The following is a 23853-nucleotide window of genomic DNA, read 5'->3' as shown; positions in this document are numbered from 1 at the left end:
GTACAGACTTCCGGGTTGATTTATTTCACTCAGGATGGCAAGGACACTTGATTACTATCACTATGGTAACTGCCTAGCAACCAGATGGGGTTACCCTAGCAACCGAGTAACAAATCACATATCTCTGCACCAGAAAAGAGTACAGACTTCCGGGTTGATTTATTTCACTCAGGATGGCAAGGACACTTGATTACTATCACTATGGTAACTGCCTAGCAACCAGATGGGGTTACCCTAGCAACCGAGTAACAAATCACATATCTCTGCATCAGAAAAACGTAGAGACTTCCGGGTTGACTTATTTCAATCAGGATGGCAAGGACACTTCATTAGTATCACTATGGTAACTGCCTAGCAACCAGATGGGCTTACCCTAGCAACCGAGTAACAAATCACATATCTCTGCATCACAAAAACATAGAGACTTCCGGGTTGACTTATTTCAATCAGGATGGCAAGGAGACTTCATTAGTATCACTATGGTAACTGCCTAGCAACCAGATGGGCTTACCCTAGCAACCGAGTAACAAATCACATATCTCTGCATCAGAAAAACGTAGAGACTTCCGGGTTGACTTATTTCAATCAGGATGGCAAGGACACTTGATTAGTATCACTATGGTAACTGCCTAGCAACCAGATGGGGTTACCCTAGCAACCGAGTAACAAATCACATATCTCTGCATCACAAAAACATAGAGACTTCCGGGTTGACTTATTTCAATCAGGATGGCAAGGAGACTTCATTAGTATCACTATGGTAACTGCCTAGCAACCAGATGGGCTTACCCTAGCAACCGAGTAACAAATCACATATCTCTGCATCAGAAAAACGTAGAGACTTCCGGGTTGACTTATTTCAATCAGGATGGCAAGGAGACTTGATAAGTATCACTATGGTAACTGCCTAGCAACCAGATGGGGTTACCCTAGCAACCGAGTAACAAATCACATAACTCTGCATCACAAAAACGTAGAGACTTCCGGGTTGACTTATTTCAATCAGGATGGCAAGGACACTTGATTAGTATCACTATGGTAACTGCCTAGCAACCAGATGGGCTTACCCTAGCAACCGAGTAACAAATCACATATCTCTGCATCAGAAAAGCGTAGAGACTTCCGGGTTGACTTATTTCAACCAGGATGGCAAGGAGACTTCATTAGTATCACTATGGTAACTGCCTAGCAACCAGATGGGGTTACCCTAGCAACCGAGCAACAAATCACATATCTCTGCACCAGAAAACACTACAGACTTCCGGGTTGACTTATTTCACTCAGGATGGAAAGGAGCCATGTATTGTATTACCTTGGTAACTGCATAGCAACCACATGGGCTTACCCTAGCAACCGAGTAACAAATCACATATTTCTGCACCAGAAAATCGTACAGACTTCTGGTTTGATTTATTTATGACCATAATTTTTGTTCTTTTCAAGTTATAGCATGCTGTTTGACGAGTTTTGCCACGACAAGCACCACTCACATTTTCTTCAGGAAATGTACCTATCTAGTTATTATTATAACTCTCTGCCCCCTCCTCCTCAGAGGTTGTAAAATCTATGTGACACAAATTAAAACTGGGTAAAGAGTAACAGACATGCTACACTTATTTTACTTCCACATTTATTTCAGCCTGACAGACAGGCAAAAAAATAGTTTACATACAGCCATTGAGGCTAATTAAGATCCATAATATTTTAAATTATATAAATAAAACTAAAACATCAAAATTTACAAAGAAGGGAGATCAGATGGCAGCATAAGCAGGTCGTCCACTTCCTCCTGCAAAGCATCTGCTTTCTCTTTTATTAGCATCTAAAAAAGAACACTGAGAAAGTCAATTTGAATACAAAGCTAAAGTAGAAATAAAATATTACTATAGTGCAAAAGTGCACTTACTTTTGCTGATGCGATCATTTGATTGGCTTGTCTCTTGAAGAGGTTGTCAATAGTTTGGACCAGAATCTTCGGATCAGCATTGGCAAGATGTGCCAGTGTCTTGTAGCCAGCTTTATAGAGCTGCTTTGCACGATGCTGAATCAATACAGAGTGGGTAAAAAAAATAATAATTATAATCTGAGCTCTCAATAAAAGCATTTTTTTGTAAGTTATGAATTTTATTTGTCACGGTTAACTTTAAAACACACACAACAGCCAAATGTACTTTAAATATTTGATTCATTTAGCAATCAACTTCTCTAACGGCATACAAAGCAAAATAACTCGAGACAAAGGCCTGAACACACACCTCCATGACTCCAGCCACTTCCATGAGTGGAATGAGCTCGGTCTGCACACAGTAGGTAAGTCTGCGGGTTAACTCTAAAATAAGAGCCTTGTAAGCCCAAAACTCCTCCAGCTCCTGAAATGGAAAAAACTAATCCTATAAGAGAGTTCAATTTGGCTCTGATCCATAAATGACTGGATGGTAGTAAGTGAAGGAACAGATGCTGATATATATATATATAGGCTGTATGTCTTGACATTATCCCTGATAGATTTAAATATTTGGTTCAATGCAAGTTAAGCTCAACTGACTGCATTTGTGGCACAATGTTAATTACCAAAATAATAATAACTACAATACAAATAAAAAATAACATTTAATTTGTTTTCCCTCCAGTGGAAGTCAATGAGGCCAATCTTTGGATGGTTTAAAAGGCAGATATGTGAAGCTTATAATTTTATAAAAACACTAACATAAATTTTTCTGTTAAAGCTTGTGTACCATTTTAATTTTACATTTATTTGAATGATTGTTTTTAATGGTTAAATTTTAGGGTTACAGAAAAGTTTAGCAAGCAATTATCACACTAAAATCACATTAACACCAATATTGTTTGTCTTCTGTCTATGCTTTTGTTTGGATTGTCCCCATTCACTTCCCATTATAAGTGACTCACTGCAACCCAGATTTTTATTTTATCTTCTTAAAAGGAGGGTCAAGTCAAAGATCATTTTTGTGGTAATCAACATTATGCCACAATAGTAATAATTGAGCTTAACTTGTATTAAACCTGGAATATTTCTTTAATGTTCCCCAACCTCAGTGAAATGCAGCACAGAGGAGCCAAAGGCGGAAGCTGAGCTGAGAAGAGACTGTACAAAGCCTCTAGTCAGCTGGAATCTATCCGAAACATTCCACAGGTTTATCTCCTTCAGCAGGGAGTACAGCACTAAGGCCAGGTACAACCGGTTTACCACCATAATGTCCACAGACTGAAATACAGGTGAGAGAAAAGAACAAAAGCATTGTTGTGAAATCCATTTTAGAGATGTTTCACCTTAAATTCTTAGTAATTTTCATTGCAAATAATAATTATAGTTTCCCCTTGGAGACTTAAACAGTGGTTAAATTTAGGTTTAGCCATAACACTCCACAAATCCCTTAAAGGAATAGTTCTCTCAAAAATGTAAATTATCTCATAATTTACTCACCCTTATGCTATCCCAGTTGTGTATGACTTTCATCTGCTGAACTCAACTTTCATCTGCTGAACTCAAATTACATTTTTTAGAGGAATTTCTTTTGGTCCATAAAATGCAAGAGAATGGGTGCCAAAATTTTAAAAGCTGCAAAATCATCATAAAAGTAATCTACATCACCCTAGTGGTTAAATCCATGTCTTCTAAAGCAATATGATAGGTGTGTGTGACAAAAACATCAATATTTAAGTATTTTTATGATAAATTCTCCTCCCTGCGTAGTCAATCTCTACTTTCAAATTGTTCTTGTGTTTTAGATTATTCACATTCTTCATGCATATCACCACCTACTGGGCAGACAGAAGAATTTCTAGAAAAAATAAATCTATTGGCTTTATATGCTTTTTTGGAGCTTCAAAATTCTGGCACCCATTCGCTTGCATTGTATGGACCTAAAGAGCTGAAACATTCTTCTAAAAATCTTAATTTGTGTTCTACAGAAGAAAGTCATACACATCTGGGATGGCACAAGGGTGAGAAAATGATGAGATAATTAAAATGTTTGGGTGAACAATCACTTAAGAGTAGATTAGGATTTAGGTAATACTATATTCCATTCACGTTATAATTTTTTTTTCATGTTTTCAGAAATGCTAATGGTATCATTCAACAGCATTATTTTGCTTTTCTTATACATAGCCAGTTAAATCCTAACAAAAAAGTAATGTGATTGACTCTGAAACATGAGGAATGCTGTTTCTGCCAACCTTCCTCATGCTCTGTCCCGCTGCCTTCCGTGCCACAAAACTTTCAGGCACTCCGACAGCAGTGGCCATCTTCTGCTCAGCAGCTGACAAATTTGTAAACTGAAACAATGTAAAATGTATATTCAGAAAAAATACAACTCAGAAACAAAGGATGATCACATCAGTTGCCAGTATTCAAAATACGAATAACATACAAAGTGACACATCCGTTGCACCCTAAACAGAAAGCACCAACCTTAAAAGGAGGTTTGGTACATAATGAATCACTAAATCCAACTTAAACAGGTTCAACCAGAACACAGCATCCCACCTGCCTGAAGTAGATCATCCAGTCTGGCTTGCATTGATGCACCATGTCATATGGAGTTACCAGATACACTAAGTGAAGAAAACTATTTAGCATTAAACCCTCCAGCCCTTTTGACAAGTCTCTGTAGAGCAGTTCACAGTAGCTTAGGTCTACTGAACCTGAAAAGACAAGTTACATTTTTAATGGACAATATTACAAAAGGAAGGCTCTGGAAAAACAATGATAAATAATAAAAACAGAAGGTACAGAGGAAATGATTGATGCATACTCTAAACAGGGTAATGTTGCCACCCTGTGGTAAATAATAAACAGTTATGCAAAAAATATTTCATATGTAAAGATACTGAAATCCTCATTCTACACTCTTTCTTACCTTTAAAAGTTGCTCTCCCAAGTCTGGTGATTTGTAGAATAGTTTCATCCTTTACATCAACAGAGGCTTCAATAAGAGCCTTCTGCCTCAGTGTCTCTATGGACTCTACTGTAAGATCCCACAAACTCCTCTCTGGAGTGACCTGAGCTTCCTGCACACTAAGGAGCGTGCCTTTCATAAAATCACTCACTTGTTTTTTTGTAGTAGTTATCTAAAATAAAAGAAAGTAGTATTTTCAATTCTGGACTTTCAATGAGATTGTGATTGAAATAATTCAAATTATTTCTAATTAATTCAGAATCATCACTCACTTTCAGGCCAATGAGTGACAGGATGAGACTAAGGAGGCCCCGCCCCCCATCATGCAACAGGTTGCTGTAACACTTCTCCACTGGTGCAGACACTAGATTTTTGGCCTGGGGAAGAAAAAAAATAAATAACAAAATCACATATGCAAGAAATGCCATTCGTAAATTATTATATAATGTCCAAAAGTCTAAGATCACTAGTAAAATATATTCTATATTGCATTCTTGTTTAAATAAATATATATTAAATAAATACATCTTTCATGACAAATTATATTTGAGAGGTTGAATTGAAAAATTATAATGGGTTTTCAGAACTTAGCTGGCATGCACTCCACAAGTTTGTACAAAACCTGATGATCCATGTTATCCCACCTTGATCTGAGAATGTTCCAAAGAGCACCTTGTGTCTCTTAAAAGGACAGTTCACCCCAAAAATGCCTCATGCCATCCCAGATGTGGATGCCTTTCTTTCTTCTGCAGAACACAAATTAAGATTTTGAGAAAAATATCTCAGCTCGGTTGGTCCTTTCAATACAAGTGAATCTCCAAAACTTGAATCTCCAAAAATCACATAAACCAGCATAAAAGCATCCATATGACATTAGTGGTTCAGTACCTTCTAAAGCGACATGATACATGTGGGTGAGAAACAGACCAATATTGAAGTCTTTTTTTAACTATAAATCTCAACTTTCACTTTCACTTCTTTTTTGTTTCTTGGCAGTTCACATTCGTCATGCATATCGCCACCTACTGGTATGGGCAGGTCAAAGGTGGAGATTTATAGTAAAAAATAAATAAAAAAAAGGACTTAAAGGGGTCATGACATGAGGAATCTAAATGTCCTTGTTCTTTTGACATATTAGAGTTCATTATACTATAAAAAAAAAAAACATAAATGTAAGTTTCAGAACTCCCTCAATAATAATAAAAAAAGAGCTTTTATTTCAACCAGGCTGTTGAAATGGCTTTTTATGGATTTGTGGAACTTGTGACATCATAAGGACCAAATTTTGACCAAAGTTTTTGGCTCATATCAGGGTGGATTGCTTGTGAACCAATCACAGTATGGTTCAAGCTTTGCAAAGAAACTGTTATTGAAATATACGGCAGTTAAACACTACAATACCCGTGAGTAAACATTTTCATTCACGAATGTTTCAAATGTCATGACTGTTTGATAGTTACTGTGCTTGAGTGAACATTTTGATACATTCAAATGAAATGTGTTGGGTGTATGTTATGTGTAAACCCTGAAATGTAGTTTTATCAATTATAATGTGAAGCAAATACATTTTCTTCTGAGTGAGTATCAAATATAGCTTTATTTGAGGGGCTGCACGAAGTTAGCCAAACTTCAGAGTGGGCATTTACATTGAAGTCTTTAAGGCCAGATAACTTAAAACTGACCATTTCAGACAGAGGGCCAGAGACAGTGTGGAAAATGATCATATATTATGAAATAATGACTGTTATGGTGCAAAGAAAAAACTTCACTGACATTATAAGTGGACCTCAGGGAAGATATTAAAATTATAAAAAAAAAAAAAAGAGAGTATGATATGACCCCTTTAAATATTGATCTGCTTCTCCCCCACAGCTGTCATATCGCTTCAGAAGATATGGATTTAACCACTGACTCTTAAGGATTACTTTCATGCTGGCTACTGGCTTTATGTGATTTTCTGGCCATTATTCACTTGCATTATATGGACCTACAGAGCTGAGATATTTTTCTAAAAATCTTCATTTGTGTTCTGCAGAAGAAAGATAGACATACACATCTGGGATGGCATTAGGGTGTGGAAATAAAAAAAATCTGACCTTTTATAAAATGTCACAATTTTTTTTTTTTATAAGCGACCAATTAGCTATTAATAGTATAAAATCTTAAATATGTCTTATTCATTTACATATTTTTTTTACATTCATACATGTTGTTTTAAAGTTTTCAAACCCCAGAACTTTGTTTATTTCCAGATTCTAAAAATCAATTTGGTCTCAGACTTACAGACCACACTGTACATACAAACAAAAAACAAACAGAGCAATCTTTAAAAGTCAATGCTCTTCACCATTTTTGTATCTTTGTCCTGCAGGACCAGGATACTCTCACCCATGGCATCAATACCTGCTCGTCCTGCTCTCCCCACCATCTGTTTGTACTGACTTCTCTTTAAAAAATCTGCAGCTATGTACGGGGAACGTAGGATCACCCTGAGAATTAGCAAATGCACAAGAGAGATAACGAAACCCCTTTTAAAAGTAAAAAATTAAAATAAAAATACAAAAATAAATTGTCCGGGTTTAGGCTATTCTGTTTTGGCATGTCTAGAATACTTTTTTGTCTTTTATATCATTGTGAATAAGGGCATATAAGGAGAGAAATAGCTGATTTTAGAAAGTGCTTTTACTCTGACACATAGCTGCGGACAGACCTGCGTGCAGGAAGGTTGATGCCAGCAGCAAGAGTGGAGGTGCAGGTCAGGAGGCAGAGCACCCCTGAGGAATAGGCTTCTTCCACCAGCTTCCTCTCATCACTGGTCAGGCCGCTGTGGTGGTAGGCCAGGCCAAATGGCACAGTCTTCTGCAGCACAGGACACAAGGATCCATTACCACAGCTTTTCAGTTCACCCAACAGTGTGGCTTTCTCTTCTTTCTTGTGCTTCAGAAACTCTCTGAAACAATGCAGAGGTTTATATCAATGGCACTCAAGCAATGATAACAAAAAATATCATGCATCTAGCATCAAGTTGCTCATTTAAATGTATAGTTCTCCCAAAAAAATAAAATTCTCACATCATTTACTCACTCTCATGCCATCCCAGATGTTTATGACTTTCTTTTGCTGAACAAACAAAGATTTTTAGAAGAGTATCTCAGCTCCTCACAATGCAAGTGAATGGGTACCAACATTTTGAAACTCCAAAAAGCACATAAAGACAGTATAAAAGTAATCCAGAAGACTCAAGTGGTTTAATCCAGGTCTTCAGAAGCGATATGATAAGTGTGAAATTGATCAATATTCAATTATTTTGACTTTCACTTTCTCTTGTTTAAGGGATTCGCATTCTTCATGCATATCGCCACCTACTGGGCAGGAAGGGGACTTTATGATAAATAAATAAAAAGAACAAAAATATTGATCTTTTTCTCATCCGCATCTCTCATATCACTTTTGAAGATATGTATTTAACCACTGAAGTCTTAAGGAATACTTTTATGCTGGCTACAGGCTTATTGGAATTTTCTGCCCAACATTCACTTGCATTGTGAGGACCTACAGAGCTGAGATATTCTTCTAAAATTCTTAATTTGTGTTCTGCAGAAGAAATAAAGTCATACACATCTGTAATGGCATGAGGGTGAGTAAATTATGATACATTTTCATTTTTGGGTGAACTATCCTTTGAAACTAATTATATACAGATGCAGGGCTGTACTGTAATATGTTTGTTTGTAATGTCTGTTTAACATTAGAATAAAAACTTTTTTCCACTAACTGGTTAAGTGAAAGTAAAAACTTTTTTAAGGCATCAATATCTTAATACCATTTAATTAATTACAAGCTTTGCTGTAATATGTTATTGTGAAGGTGTGTGTTAAAAATAAAACAATTGTCATAATGTGCTGATTTTAAAAAGAAAAACTTGAATCTTTGTTATCAGTAAAGTTTGCATCAATGGACACTTGCTACTCAAATAAAATCGATATAAATTGACACACTTTGGGGATTATAAATGTCTTCGTACTTATTTAAATACTTGCAGATCATTCCAGCTAGATTCTCACAGTTCTTCTTAGTGGAACAAAATATCAGGCAGGACTGCTGAGGGATAACTTCAGTAGCCAACACTATGATGTGATCAGGATCCATTTTCTGCATTACACTGGAGTACTGAGAAAGTCCATTGCACAAATGTTCAATCATGTGAAATTGCTGCAGATCAGCAGATCTATATTTTATTAAAAACGACTCAGCTCTGCAGAGCTCTGGCCATGATTAAGTTTTGATACCTTAAATTCCAGGAGTCTTGAGAATCTGAAGCATTCCTCTTCCTTTGGGTCAACTTCATATATGCTGTCTTTTATTTTCACATACTCTTTCAATTCAACCTACAGAATCACAAATAATTTAGCCTTAGCCATCATACATTTGAGTAAATCGAATTTGAAGCCAAGTAAAATTTCATAAATGACAAAGACAACCATTCATCAGGTTCATTAGAGGTGAAAAAGGTGAGAAAGTCATAGCGGGTGTTCCAGATGTATTGTATACTGTATCTTCAGTTGATTTGTTAGCTGTATTTAGAGCTTTTTTTTTACTTTTAAAGCCAAAAGTAACCCTTTCAAGTAGTTTTAATATGGAAAATGTAGAATTTCTTTCCAAATAATTTGGTCAAATTAGCTTCAGAAAAGGAGTCTTACAGGCCTGAAGTCATTGGTGTAGTTTTCAGCTCTTAGAAACATCTGAAGATCTCTCACATTGCCTAGTGTCGCACTCATTCCAATAATTTGGGTTGATTCTGTATAGAAACAACAATGTGAACAATCAGAATCCATAAAATTACAGAGCATTGCACGTGTGATATTTTTAGGCTACTCACTGCTCATGTACAACATTTTTGACAACGTCATTTCAAGAATTGCCCCTCTGCTGCCACCACCAAGCATATGGAGCTACAATAATAAAAAAAAACAAGTCATTCATTTCAAATAATTGTTGCCATATATCAAAATTCAACTGAATCACAATATTAAAAACATTTCTGACGTAGTGATGGCCAGGCAGAATAATCAGACAATATTTTGCTGTTTGGATATTTTCTGCAATGGCCGACTGAACAGAAGAGGACTTCAGAGTGCACATGTTCTGCTTTAAAGATTAAGTAAATACCTTTAATACATTCTTTCAGAATATTCATATATATGTATCTCATATGCTATCACTAAATGTATTTTATTATATATGTATATATTGCATATATGCATTAAAGTGGTTAGATATTTTGAAAAATATCTCCGTGTTTTTTTGTCCATACAATGAAAGTTAATGGGTCCAAAACAACATTGGACCCACTGACTTTCATTCTACAAACACAGTTCCTCAAAATATCTTCATACGTGTTCCACAGAAGTATGTAAATCATACAGGTTTGGGACGATATGAAGGTGAGTAAATGATGAGAGAATTTTGGGTGAACTATCCCTTAACTATCACTTTTGTTGGTCATATGTCACCTTGGTTTCTAGATATCAGCCTTGAAAACCAATATTGGTCAACCTTTAATTCTAAGCAATACAGAAACATTCTCCACTTACAATAACAAATGAGTGTGAATTCACCAATACAGACACAAGCATATGAAGATCAATTCCATTATTATTCATTGGTGATACACACCTCATCCACAACAACCAATCCAATATTTTCTAGACGGTCCATTTCGATCAGCGAGTTGACGAGGCTGTGTCCCTTTTCAATGGTTGTGATGTATAGAGAGTTTTTGCCTCTTCTCTTCACTGGAGGAAACTTCCCTTTACTGCCAGCATACTCCTCAACCATGAAGTCCAACTCAATTCCAAAGCTAGACAACCCTCGAACCTGAAATGCAATCAATATCTATCATTTTATGATCGGTAGATTACAATAAATGTATTCATTACTGAAAACTGACAATTATAACCAATTAAAATAATGTATACAACACCTTTTCCTGAACCAGGGATATGTATGGCAAAATAAGAAGTGCATCCTTCTTTCTACACAAGAGCTCTTTAAATATGAGAATCTCTGCCACTAGAGTCTTTCCTCCACTTGTTGGTAATGAATAAATTAGATTTCTCTTTTGCTGCACTGAATCCAGGCTCAGGCATGTCTTCTGCCAATCTAGAATATAAAGAAAAGCATCATTAAAAACGGCATGATTTGCAGGATGTGGGCAAGTGAGATTGAAAGGACGAGAATTATTTACCATACAAATCCTGGATTCCTTTTAATCTCAAGATAAGATCCTTAACTCTGGATGGGAGACCGAAGAAAGGGCCCAGGTCCCCCTCCGCTGATATGGACTCCATGGCCTGCATGGCAACACTCATCTCTTCAGTCATCACAGCTTCCTTCTGTTGTACTGTCTTGGAGATGGTGTTTGATGTTGCTGCATTATCAATCAGTACTTTCTTAAGATGGTCTTTCATGCTTCTTCTGGCCTTTGGTGCTGGCTTGTTTACACCTGCATGACTAGCAGCTGGTTTAAGGTATGTTAAATCAGGGGTAGAGGTACTATGTGGACCCTTGGAAGGGCTTTTTTGTGGGGTCATGACAGCTTGTTGAAATGCGAGTTGAGAACTTGGCAAAGTTCTCAGTGGTGAATCTCTGAAATCCTCAACTAAGATAGAGTCTGAGAGCTGATCTTCACAGGAGTTTGGAGTCTGTTGATCTTTGTGATGTTGGCGCATCTGGAGCTCCACGTCTTCAAGTTTAGCCAGAAAGGAGCTGTCGCCAACAATGCTGTCATAACCCTCAAATAAATCCTCATTGTCACTGCAGCACTAGATAAGAACAGGAACCAAACATATCTGCACAATTATAATGCCTGGAACCAAAGTGTATCTTTTATCGGCCCAATAAAAATAGATGAAGGGAATGCTTACCAGCTCGGTGTCTTTATTTTCAGTCATGTCTTGAGTGTAAGTGTGTCCATCACCTACAGAGCATGCACCAGATGTAAAACTGGACTGCTTTTTGGCTGGAGTGAAGTGATTTCTCATGCCATTCCTGGATCTCTTTCTTGAGGACGAAGAATTACGCTTTACCACAATGTCTTGTATGTTGCTGCGGCTGCCAGTATGCATTACTATTTTAAAGATAGCGAACTCCACAGTGAGATTATAGCATCAATGTATACTAAGTAAAGGTTTGAGTAAGTAACTTATTGGTTATTCTTCGAAACAACACTGAGGTATATATTAGCGCTGATCTACAAACGTATGTTTACCTAAAAGTAAACGGGGACAATCGTAAAAGAGAAAAATAGAGATGGCCAATGAGAGCTTAGTATTTGGCACATGTGACTGTTAAAAGTGAAACGATGAAGCGTCGGATGAGAAAAAGCAAAACAAAAGTCCTTAATTAACTATTAAAAAAAAATTATTACTTTAAATATAATAATTTTAAATATTTAATTATTAACATATAACACTTATATAATATATAATTATTCATATATAATCAAATATATTATATACATTATTAAGTAACACTAATTATAATTTAAATTAATTACAAAAAAATAAATTAAAAACCTTCAAAAATCACATAAAGGCCACATAAAGGTAATCCATCAGACTCCAGTGGTTTCATCAATGCCTTCTGAAGCAATCCAATCGATTTTGGGTGAGAACATGCCAAGATAAAACTCTATGGCGTCATTTTTACATCACCAGGGGCCTCGTGTATAAAACTCTGCATGTGTGGAGGCTCACTCTATTCTCCACGGCATCCATTCACAATTCACCACACGCCCCACCCAGAGCGAGGACCACATTATAGCGACCACGAGGAGGTTAACCCAATGTGACTCTACCCTCCCTAGCAACCGGGCCAATTGTTTGTTTAGTAAGCCTGACTGGAGTCACTCAGCACACCCTGGATTCGAACTAGCATTCCGGCTCTTTTAAGTGAGCCGGCTCGTTCGGCTCAGCTCACCAAAAAGAGCCGGCTCTTTTGGCTCCCAAACGGCTCTTTAAAAAATAGCGATAGTTTGACTATAATTGGTCTTAAAACAATTCTAATTAAATTATTACATGAAATAATCCTGTACTTGAACCACAATGTATTTAAAAATGCATTGGTTTGTTATGAAAAAAGAATCCTATTAAACAATTGCATTTAAAGTATAACTTTTTATTGTATATAAACAAAGCGCATATAAATCTAACCAAAATGAATACAATCTGAACAGCATAATATAATATTGCACCATATAAAAGAAAAATAAATAACAATTAGCAAAACTGCAGCATCCCACAAACTGAAATAAATGTACAAAAAAGGATGCTATCACACATGTGCATTTAAAGTATAACTTTTTTTATATATTTAAACAATGTGCATATAAATGTAACAATTCAAAACGAATACAATCTGAACAACATAATAAGTTGGCTCCGCCCTCCCTCACGCATCTTTGGTTCAGGTTGACGCTGGGTGTCTGACTGAGCCGACAGTCAGAACGAATGTGTGTGCGCTTGAGCATTTAGGCCTATATTATTTTATGTATTTTTTCGTTCTTTGATCTTTTGATTATTCATATCTTATTTTTAAAAAATATATATTTTTATAAATAGATTCGGCTCTTCTGATATGCGAGCCGGCACGCAACGTTCACCTAAAAGAACACCGGCTCGTAGAGCAGACTCGTTCGCGAATGACCATCATTAACTCGAACTTGTGACTCCAGGTGTAGTGGTCAGCGTCTTTACTTGAGCTACCCAGAACCATGTGATTGCTTTTAACGGTACAAGAAAATGTATTATAAGAAACAAGTCTGCAGCACTATGAGGAAACAGAATTTATTAAGATATGAACTTGTTTTCAAAGAATATATCTTGAAAATCCCTTGGCAATTTTTTTAAAATCTTTGCAGATGATTATTAATAATACGAAAATTATTATATTTATTTGTGCAGCATTGTCTGAAATCATCTGATTACTACGATTGTATACTTGACTGGTATTATATATATATATAAATGTGTGTGTGTGTGTGCATCCGGAAAGTATTCACAACGCTTCACTTTTTCCACATTTTGTTATGTTACAGCCTTATTCCAAAATTGATTATGTTCATTATTTTCCAAAAAATTCTACAAACAATACCCCTTAATGACAACTTGAAAGAAGTTTATTTAAAAATCACATAAGTATTCACAGCTTTTGCCATGACACTCAAAATTGAGCTCAGATGCATCCTGTTTCCACTGATCATCCTTGAGATGTTTCTACAACTTGATTGAAGTCCACCTGTGGTAAATTCTGTTGATTGGACATGATTTGGAAAGGCACACACTGTCTATATAAGGTCCCACAGTTAACAGTGCATGTCAGAGCACAAACCAAGCCATGAAGTCCAAGGTAGTGACTGTAGAGCTCTGAGACAGGATTGTATCGAGGCACAGATCTGGGGAAGGGTACAGAAATATTTCTACAGCATTGAAGGTCCCAATGAGCACAGTGGTCTCCATCATCCATAAATGGAAGACGTTTGGAACCACCAGGACACTTCCTAGAGCTGGCCGCCCGGCCAAACTGAGCGATCGAGGGGAGAGGGGCCCAAGAACCCGATAGTCACTCTGACAGAGCTCCAGCGTTTCTCTGTGGAGAGAGGAGAACAACCATCTCTGCATCACACCACCAATCTAGCCTGTATGAGGGGCCAGACGGAAGCCTCTTTTCAGTAAAAGGCACATGACAGTCCACCTGGAGTTTGCCAAAAGGCACCTGAAGGACTCTCAGACCTTGAGAAACAAAATTCCAGGTCTGATGAAACACCGATTGATCTATTTGGCCTGAATGGCAAGCGTCTTGTCTGGAGGAAACCTCATCACCTGGCCAATACCATTTCTACAGTGAAGCATGGTGGTGGCAGCATCATGCTGTGGGGATGTTTTTCAGAGGCAGGAACTGGGAGACTAGTCCGGATTGAGGGAAAGATGAATGCAGCAATGTACAGAGACATCCTTGATGAAAACCTGCTCCTGAGCGCTCTTGACCTCAGACTGGGCGACGGTTCATCTTCCAACAGGCCAACGACCCTAAGCACATGTCCCGTAGCCACTCCTTTGTTATCTTGGCTAACTCTGTGAATGTCCTTGAGTGGCCCAGCCAGAGCCCAGGAGAGATCTGAAAATGGCTGTGCACTGACGCTCCCCATCCAATCTGATTGAGTTTGAGCGGTCCTGCAAAGAAGAATGGGAGAAACTGCCCAAAAATAGGTGTGCCAAGATTGTAGCATCATACACAAAGAATTGAGGCTGTAATTTGTGCCAAAGGTGCTTCAACAAAGTATTGAACAAAGGCAGTGAATACATGTACATGTGATGTATGTATGTATATATATATATATATATATATATATATATATATATATATATATATAATATAATATAATTTTTTTTTTAATATATAAATTTGCAAAGATTTCTAACAAACTTCTTTCATGTTGTCATTATGGGGTATTGTTTGTAGAATTGAGGAAAATAATGAATTTAATCCATTTTGGAATAAGGTTGTAACTTAACAAAATGTGGAAAAAGTGAAGCGCTGTGAATACTTTCCGGATGCACTGTAAATGTATATAAAACAGTAGAACGGCAAATGTACATTTCATAATGTTTTTATGAGGCTAGAAAGAGGGTTTCACAGTGATGAGGGTCGGGATGAAGTGGAGCAGGCAGCACATTTGATGTGCATTGCTGTACTTGTTTGCAACAGTGCAATACTGTTTCTGATGAGACGTGTCTCTCCATGGTCTGTTTGACTACTGAATGTCTTCTAGCTACTGTCTGTTTTACAGAGTAATTTCACGTCAGTCAGAGTCAAGTGTGCATCGCATTACAGATAACTTTTAGTACTAATGCTGTACATGATTGTAACAGAAAATATCTCAAACTTGGAAATCTTCACTGTCATTTTTAGTTATTGTATGTTCCTTCTCTAAGGTGACATGGGAAAGTTCTCCAAACGCAGCTCATCCCAAACCAAAAATTCAATTTTACAACTTGTATTTTAATGCCTTTTCAATTAGTTACATAAACATAGTTTTCAAGTGCTTAAATACATACTTTTTTTTAATTCTAAATGGGAATTAAACGAAAATCAGAGTTTATAATAAGTCTGTTCAGTTCATCATTAAGCCAGAGTCGCCAATTTACACACACCAGTAAAAGAGTGCGTATGCACAGTCAAGAGTGTCAGGACTCTGAACAGTTCTGCTGAACACAAAGATTTGTAGAAGACCATTTCAGCTCTGTAGGTCCATACAATGCAAGTGAATGGGTGCCAAAATTTGAAAATGCACATAAACACAGCATAAATGTAATCCATAGAACTTTAGTGGCTAAATACATATCATCTGAATTGATATGATAGGTGTGGGTTAGAAACAGATCAACATTTATGTCTGTTTTTACCATAAATTTCCCTCCCTGCCCAGTAGGTGGTGATATGCACGAATAATGCAAAAAAACAAAAGAACAATAATGCACATTATGCATTATTGCACCTTGCAGTGGGGAGTTTATCACCCACACCTATCAAATCACTTCAGAAGATCCTGCATGGATTTAACCACTGGAGTCTGTATGCTGGCTTTATGTGCATTTTTGGAGCTTAACATTTTGGCACCCATTCACTTGCACTCTATGGACTTATAGAGCTGGTATATTCTTTTAAAAATCTTTATTTGTGCTCAGCAGAAGAAAGTCACACACATCTGGGATGGCATAAGGGTGAGTAAATGATTAATTTTTATTTCAGTAAAAATTATAATATTAATTGAATGCACATTTGTACTAATACTGCAACATAGTTTGATAAGCCCATCAAAATGGAAAACCCATACAAGCAACCTCAGAAACTTGTATTCTCTGCAATATCCGTAGACTACAAAAATGTTCAGGTTGGTAAAATAAGAAAATGAGTATTAGTTATCAATATTTGGTTTTGAGTCAAAGTTTTTTTTCTTCTAATCTCTCTCTAGCTATTGTCTCAGTTAATTTCACCACACACAGGCAGAGTATATGTCAGACACATAACAGACAAGAAGTTAAAATGTTCATCTCTTTAATCTTTTTCATAAATGTGATTCAAGCATTTATTTAGAACACTAACTTTTGCTCACAGGCTTGTGTGGACGAAAACAAAAGGAGGTATCAAAGGCAATAAAGAAAGCTCACTCAATGAGCAAGAATTAAAATGTGCAATTTCTGTGTTATTTTATATGTTGCTTTCGAGATGTGAAACTTGTTTCCTTGTAAATTTCAGTCTGTTGCTTGTAGATCTGAAATTATGAATTAAGGCTTGTGCCTTTTGTAAAATATCAATAGATGTAAAATATACACACCCAGGAAATTCTTTGTTCTGGCCACAGGTTACATATCAGTCACACTCAAGGATCCACAGTTTAAGAAAGACCCTGACATTTGTGGCACTAGACAATGAGTAGATTGCTATTCTGGGTTAAATCATTTGAAGCAAGTTTGTGAAAGATATGACTTCTGACCAACTGCAGTCCTAGATTGTTATGGTCACATGTAGAAGTGTCTGTGTTATTGTTTGTAAAACTAAAAACACAAACTTGTAATTAAAAGTAAAATTGTCAACCTCAATGGCTCAATAATGTTAATATACTTTTGTATTATGCTATACTACTACTGTAACTGAAGAGAGCATGCATAAACTCCCTTAAGGAATAACACACCACCACCACCACCATGTACATTTTGTGGGAAATTATTCATCTTTAGAAAAAGATTTTATTGTATTTTTTTTTTAACAAAATAGCACAATCCATGCTCAGTAGTAGACATATTAAAATAAAGGCAACCTCCAGGTGTAAAATATGTAATACTTTCCAGTCATTGGTAAATTGCTCTACTGCTAAAATGGGCTCTGTCCTACTATTTAAAAGACAGGAGAATTACTTCTGCTTTGTCCATTCACATCAATCTCTGTATCTGATCCACTCTCTGTGGCAGGCTCACCGAGATCATTATAGTTCCACTTCCTTTTAAGTCTTTGAGAAAAACCAGCGACGAGACATTTTTTTCTGAGTCTGGGGGCTTGATCGAATTTCCTCTTAGTATGTTGATTCTCCACAATCAAAGGCAGTTTGGTGGGAATATCAATACCATGGTCGATATTACAGCACTGCTCTATTACAGGGAAGCCTTGAACAGTGAGGGTTTGTGTCCGTAATAAGGGCGCATCAGGGAACAGCGTTCCCAGAGATGAACACAGTAGAATGTTCTCCTTGGGTTTCTCTGGAGAGGCGCATTTCTGGGCTGAAACAAAAAGTATGACATGACAAAAGTTAATCACAGGGTTACAACTGCTACATTAGAACAAAACCTCTAGTGGTACTGGTACAAGTTATTTTAATATGGTATTTTTGCTGTTGTCTGGAATGCATCAGGATGGATTAGTGTTTACACTACAATGTGGGCACTACAATGCAATGTGGTCACATGCACTTTCAACTACCTCTGATTGTAGTTTGAGAGATCAGATTTCACTTTATTGACCTTATTTACACAGGTAATTCAACTGAACAGATCACCTAAAACTCATGTAACTACCAGGTGAAAACAGTTTCATTTACATTTACATTTATGCATTTGGCAGACGCTTTTATCCAAAGCGACTTACAGTGCACTTATTACAGGGACAATCCCCAGAGCAACATGGAGTTAAGTGCCTTGCTCAAGGACACAATGGTGGTGGCCATGGGGATCAAACCAGCGACCTTCTGATTAACAGTTATGTGCTTTAGCCTACAATGCCACCACCACTCCACTTTCAAAGTAAAGGACAGACCCATCATATACCAGATCTTACTTTCATTCTTCTCCAAGTGTCTCTTCTGTTTCCTCATCGAATCTTTGAGTAGAGCGATGTCTTCTTGAAGCTTCTCCACTGCTCTTTCACTCCTCTCCACTTCCTCACACATTTTCTGTAAAAAGATGATTAAGGATGTGAAACTTGCTTATACTGTACATGATTTAGGGAGATTCAGTTTGGATTTTAGGTGGATTTTGCTGATAATGTAGGTGGTGGAAAAGGCTGATAACCAATTAATCGGCCAATAGTTTTTCAAATCAATTTATAGAATGTTCAAAAACGTTCTTAGTATTTCCTTACTAAAGACAGGCACAGCAGCTACAAGAGTCCAAAATGAATGAAATCCAAGAAGCAGTTTGATTAACCAAAATCCCAATAAAAATAGAGGGGAAAAATATTTGGAGCATAAATTGGGACTTTTTACTATAACAAGCCCGAAACACCAGGAACTTTTATTTTGAAATGACTGAGACTTTGCTCAGTTAAACCAAATTAAGCTCTTATATATACACACACACACACACACACACACACACACACACACACACACACACACACACACACACACACACACACACACACATACACATACACATACACTGATCAGCCACAACATTAAAACCACCTGCCTAATATGGTGTAGGTCCATTTTTTTGGCACCATTCAGAGAAAATTCTAGAGACTGTTCAGCATGAAAATCCCAGGAAATCAGCAGTTACAGAAATACTCAAACCAGCCCATCTGGCACCAAATATCATGCCATGGTCCAAATCACTGAGATAATTTTTTTTCCTCATTCTGATGGTTGATGTGAAAATTAACTGAAGCTCCTGACTCATATCTGCATGATTTTATGCACTGCACTACTGCGATTTATCTAATCATGGCATGATTAGATAAATCGCATGGATGATTTTTGGTGAGGGGCAGTTCAGCAGATGGAAACACCTTGTTGATTAGAGAGGTCATCAGAGAATGGCCAGACTGTTTCAAACTGACAAAGTCTACTTTAACTCAGATAACCGCTCTGTACAATCGTGGTGAGAAGAATATCATCTCAGAATGCTATTCTGAGATGTAGATTGGCGCTGATTTGGCAGTACGAGGGGGACCTACACAATATTAAGCAGGTGGTTTTAATGTTGTGGCTGATCGGTGTATATACACACACACATATCATATCACAAGATAAGGCTAATTAGGAATAATGATTTTTATTATTCAAAATATATGTGCTGATGGGGCATTATTCAATATAGTCACATTTGTCTTAATAAATAAAAATGCACTGAAGCAAGGATTAAAAATATGAAATACATGTCAATGATGACAGGTTTACTTTTAATAAAGGAATGGCCACAGAAGAACATGGAGGTTAATAATAAAATATTAAAAAATATCATTATAGATTTTTGCAGATAACTGATAGTTTCAAAAAGCAACTATAGGCACCGAATAATTGCAAAACCAATATATCACTCTACCACAAGTCAGGACAATATGAAGCATTGCTTATATTTGCTAACTAATGTCTCTTTAGGTTACTAACCTGCATTTCAGCAAATAAGGCATCATTCATGTCACTAACATTTCTGACCTCTTTTAAATCATCCCTTGAGCAGAAGAATTTGGTCCTGACAGAGAAGAAAAAGTGTATGATTTCGCATGATTTAGCAAAACAAGGTATAATATTTGCGATTGCGACATATGGCCTGCCATTGTACCTGTGTTTATAAACTGCTTGACTCTGTTCTAAAGATGGACACATGGCTGGCAATCTCCAGTAGTCTTGCTGCTCAAGATTGCCCAGGTTGCTCACAAAGATGGGGATGCTTATATATTGGCTACATGGAGAAATTGAATAGTTGTTGATTATTTCAGCCATACCTGAACTCGTTGTTCTTAAAAGTCTCCAGGGCTTAAAGTGAAAAAAATTGCTGAGGGGGGGGGTTGTTTTGCAGAGACGGACTTATCTTCAAATGGAACCATTTATTTTTAAGTATTACGGCTGTATCTTAATGGCATCTTTTTATTAATGAAGGCCAGTATCACTGATATTTTATTTAGTATACTAAATTTTAGGGTTATAAAATAGTCCGCAATGCATAAATTATAAATTAAATTCGATTAATCCTTATTAAAGCTACAAGCGTTCTTTAGTCAAAGAGTAGTTAGTAGTTTTCTCTGTTCCCTTTGTTCTTTGGTTAACTTTACTGACAGACAGAATTAGTGGCTACTGTCACTTTAAGATCTACAGCTGGTGACAGGATCTCACGCGTCTCATTCTCTCACTACTCTTTACTTCCATTTAAGATTTTATTTAACTCATTTAAAGTTAATAATGATTGATTCTTGTGAGGATACTCGACAAAACGGACATTTTGGCATAAATGTGTGTGTTATTGTTCGTTCAAGCGCGAAAGAGAATTCGATACTGGTTCGCGACTTTTTGTGCCTCGTGTGTGTGTGTGTGTGTGTGTGAGGAGGACATTTACTGAAGTGCGTTCTCTTTTGTCTTGTCGCACATTAATGGTTTAAAGCATTTGGTGGACAAACTAATAACTAATAAGAGCTAAAGAATGACAAAGAACGGATGCAGCGTTAATTGTGTTAAATATTTTAAAACATTAAAGCTGGACAAAAAAAAAAAAGAAATCGCATACGTTAACGTTGACAGCACTAAAGGTGCGTACACACTGCAACGTTACTTGTCATACATTGCTGACAGAAAATGAAGTGGTTTAAAGTGGACTCGTTTTCATGGTAGGCCTACACATGTTTTTTTTAGTAAGCTACACAGAATGTTCTACATTAAATATTTAACTAACAGTCTGAAGTTACCTAGCAGCAGTGTATGTTAATGTTAGCTCAGTCAACGTAAGGCTAACATCAAAAGGTGTAGACAGAAAATATGATTATGCTGACCTGAGCTAATTTACGAAATCAACCAACTCACATCTCCTTTCTTTTCATCCATGATGACATTAAGTCACCTAATGTTGTTTCTGGAGTTCTGCGCTCCATGCTTTCACCGACGACGCTAACGTGAGGTATGGATCTCAATCACACTGTTGCCAGGACCCGCCCTGCTCTGCTTCTGATAGGCTTGTGACGTTAGTTAGAGCTGCGCTCCTCTCATATGATTGGTAGGTGAAATCAATTGACTCGAAAATATTAAACCGCATTCAAGTTCCCAGTTTCAAATGCAGCCGCGCGGTATGCGCGCTCATAATGGAAGCGGGGCGCACTCGTTTTTTCCAAGCGCGTCCGCGCCGAAAGTGCGTCCGACTGTAATTTGCAGCCTGATTAATAAATTTTGCCTGCGCCGGAGGCCGGACCTGCCCTCAAGCCGGAAATCCGGCCCCCGGCCGGAATACTTTAAGCCCTGAGTCTCTTTTATATTTGTGAGAAAGTACAATCCTTGGATCTCACCTGCTGTGCCATATGAAAGTGGAGAATTCAAGGCGATGGGTGGAGACTGATGCTGTTGCCTGAGAGGGTGTGAGCAACAAGAAGACAAGTTCCTGATTGGACAGAGTTTTTCTCATATTCTGATGAATCACTTGTTCCATGAAAGTCATTTGCTGACTGGTGTTTCTTCGTTGTCTATACCAACCAATCACATTCTCCACAAAAGACAAGACGGTAAACGAGTAAGACAAGAACTCTTTGATGCATCACATTTTATTATAAATGCAGCCGAAATAGGCCAAACACATTTCTAAATGAAAAAAAGTGAATACCTCTTTGTAATCAGACAGTATATGTCTTAATTTCTGTTCACTCACGTCGCCAACATTATTGTAGAAACTTTAGGAGAGATGAGGTAGATGAAAATAAACATTTTTAGAAGAAAAAAAAAGACAGAAGGTAAAACCTTAATATAAAACAGATTTGTGGAAAAATAGTAAACATTTTGCCTACCTACGGAGCTTACGACAAGGAATGTGTTTTTGAATATCTGAAAAAGAAAACAATAACGACACTGGTGTTTAAATGGAAGTTGTCATGGTTTCATCTTGTGACAACAGTTCCTCAAACTTGGTGTGTTTGGACTGTGACTATTATGTGACAAATATAAGCGTTAACAACTTACTTATAGTGTGCTTAAACTGTATTTGATCGATCTGTGAGTCTGTGATTCGACAGTTCTCCTCTCCGACACGCTCCCCAAGAATGAGACCTTCCTGTAAACGCAGCACAAAAATAAACAGAAGTTAGCAAACCCAGGCAATGCTTCGCAAACATATTTACTTATTGAATTAGGTTGACATTTAATGGGAAAACCACTCAACGTCAGCAGTTTCATATAGTCACACTGGGATATTTTGAAACTCACCACATCCGCATCACTGTTTAAATGGTGAAACATCAACGAACTCAAAATAAAACCCGACATACGGACAGTGGTGTTGTATTCCTCCATGCTTTCGGACTAAACCGTGTAGTAACTATCACAACTTAATAGTTCTAGGTTAAAGCTAAGAGTTACTGGGCTTCATATAAAAACATTCTACGCTTCCATTGACTTATTCTCTATTCTCGGAATAGCAGTTTACACAACTGAACACTTTTCTATGCTGCCACCTTGTGGTGCGGAATAACGAGTAGTTCGATTTTAAAGGGATAGTTCGCCCAAAACGAAAACTCTCATAATTTACTCATCCTCGTGCTATCCCAGATTTGAGTGACTTTCTTTCTTCTGCAGAACACGAATGAAGATTTTTTAGAAGAATATATCATCTCTGTTGATCCATACAATGCAAGTGAATGGTGACCAGAACTTTGAAGCTCCAAAAAGCACATAAAGGCTGCATAAAAGTAATCTCTACAACTCCAGTGGTTAAATCCATATCTTCTGAAGTGATATGATTGGTGTAGATGAAAAACTGATTAATATTTGTGTGAATTGCTAAAAAACAAAAGATGAAAAATGTGGAAGTGAAAGTGAAGATTTATCCAAAAAGGACTAATACATTGATCTGTTTCTCACCCACACCCAGGGATTGACTGGGAAGAGAAATCTGACTGTAATTTT

At 37.0% G+C, this 23853-nt stretch overlaps 2 protein-coding genes and 1 long non-coding RNA gene across 5 annotated transcripts in view; 1 reads left to right on the top strand and 2 right to left on the bottom strand.

Annotated features, from left to right (window-relative positions):
- Positions 1-7609, top strand: part of LOC127625187 (uncharacterized) — a 34311-nt gene extending 26702 nt beyond the window's left edge. The window contains exons 2-3 of the long non-coding RNA XR_007968267.1: positions 3058-3237; positions 7294-7609. This is a non-coding gene — a long non-coding RNA (uncharacterized LOC127625187). The remainder of the gene's footprint in view (positions 1-3057; positions 3238-7293) is intronic.
- On the bottom strand, positions 1629-12191 carry LOC127625184 (helicase POLQ-like). 2 transcript variants are annotated; one of them, XM_052100296.1, is made up of 18 exons: positions 11849-12191; positions 11170-11746; positions 10906-11084; positions 10599-10799; positions 9802-9874; positions 9623-9720; positions 9212-9310; positions 8947-9092; positions 7633-7872; positions 7270-7411; positions 5195-5299; positions 4884-5094; positions 4511-4668; positions 4201-4299; positions 3053-3226; positions 2256-2369; positions 1907-2041; positions 1629-1822 (listed from the first exon to the last, which is right to left on the bottom strand). In XM_052100296.1, the coding sequence occupies exons 1-18, from the start codon at positions 12047-12049 to the stop codon at positions 1739-1741; spliced, it is 3036 nt and encodes a 1011-aa protein (XP_051956256.1). In that variant the 5' UTR covers positions 12050-12191; the 3' UTR covers positions 1629-1738. The 2 variants fall into 2 exon arrangements, with proteins under 2 accessions (XP_051956256.1, XP_051956257.1); XM_052100297.1 differs by having other exon boundaries at positions 11170-11773; positions 11849-11959.
- Positions 12192-16677: 4486 nt separating this feature from the next.
- LOC127625168 (BRCA1-A complex subunit Abraxas 1-like) lies at positions 16678-23347 on the bottom strand. 2 transcript variants are annotated; one of them, XM_052100267.1, is made up of 9 exons: positions 23155-23347; positions 22912-23002; positions 22740-22776; positions 22559-22625; positions 22248-22441; positions 20540-20659; positions 20365-20449; positions 18813-18927; positions 16678-18259 (listed from the first exon to the last, which is right to left on the bottom strand). In XM_052100267.1, exons 1-9 carry the CDS (start codon positions 23239-23241, stop codon positions 17880-17882), a joined length of 1176 nt encoding a protein of 391 aa, XP_051956227.1. In that variant the 5' UTR covers positions 23242-23347; the 3' UTR covers positions 16678-17879. The 2 variants fall into 2 exon arrangements, with proteins under 2 accessions (XP_051956227.1, XP_051956228.1); XM_052100268.1 differs by having other exon boundaries at positions 22248-22306.
- Positions 23348-23853: the final 506 nt, after the last annotated feature.

Source organism: Xyrauchen texanus, chromosome 31 (genome assembly GCF_025860055.1).
Source record: "Xyrauchen texanus isolate HMW12.3.18 chromosome 31, RBS_HiC_50CHRs, whole genome shotgun sequence".
In the NCBI taxonomy this organism is placed as follows: Eukaryota; Metazoa; Chordata; class Actinopteri; order Cypriniformes; family Catostomidae; genus Xyrauchen; species Xyrauchen texanus.
The sequence above is the reverse complement of the archived record's forward strand: the minus strand, read 5'-3'. Positions and strand labels throughout refer to the sequence as shown.

Excerpts from the sequence above, each read along its gene's own strand:
- LOC127625184 (XM_052100296.1), bottom strand. The coding sequence starts at position 12,049 with ATGCATACTGGCAGCCGCAGCAACATACAAGACATTGTGGTAAAGCGT. Across the intron at positions 5,095-5,194 it reads TGTCACTCATTGGCCTGAAA|ATAACTACTACAAAAAAACA; the intron begins GTGAGTGATGAT and ends CTTTTATTTTAG. Across the intron at positions 1,823-1,906 it reads AAATGATCGCATCAGCAAAA|ATGCTAATAAAAGAGAAAGC; the intron begins GTAAGTGCACTT and ends GTTCTTTTTTAG.
- LOC127625168 (XM_052100267.1), bottom strand. The coding sequence starts at position 23,241 with ATGGAGGAATACAACACCACTGTCCGTATGTCGGGTTTTATTTTGAGT. Across the intron at positions 22,626-22,739 it reads CCTTGTCGTAAGCTCCGTAG|TTTCTACAATAATGTTGGCG; the intron begins GTAGGCAAAATG and ends TCTCTCCTAAAG. Across the intron at positions 20,660-22,247 it reads ACTTTCATATGGCACAGCAG|CCAATATATAAGCATCCCCA; the intron begins GTGAGATCCAAG and ends TTCTCCATGTAG.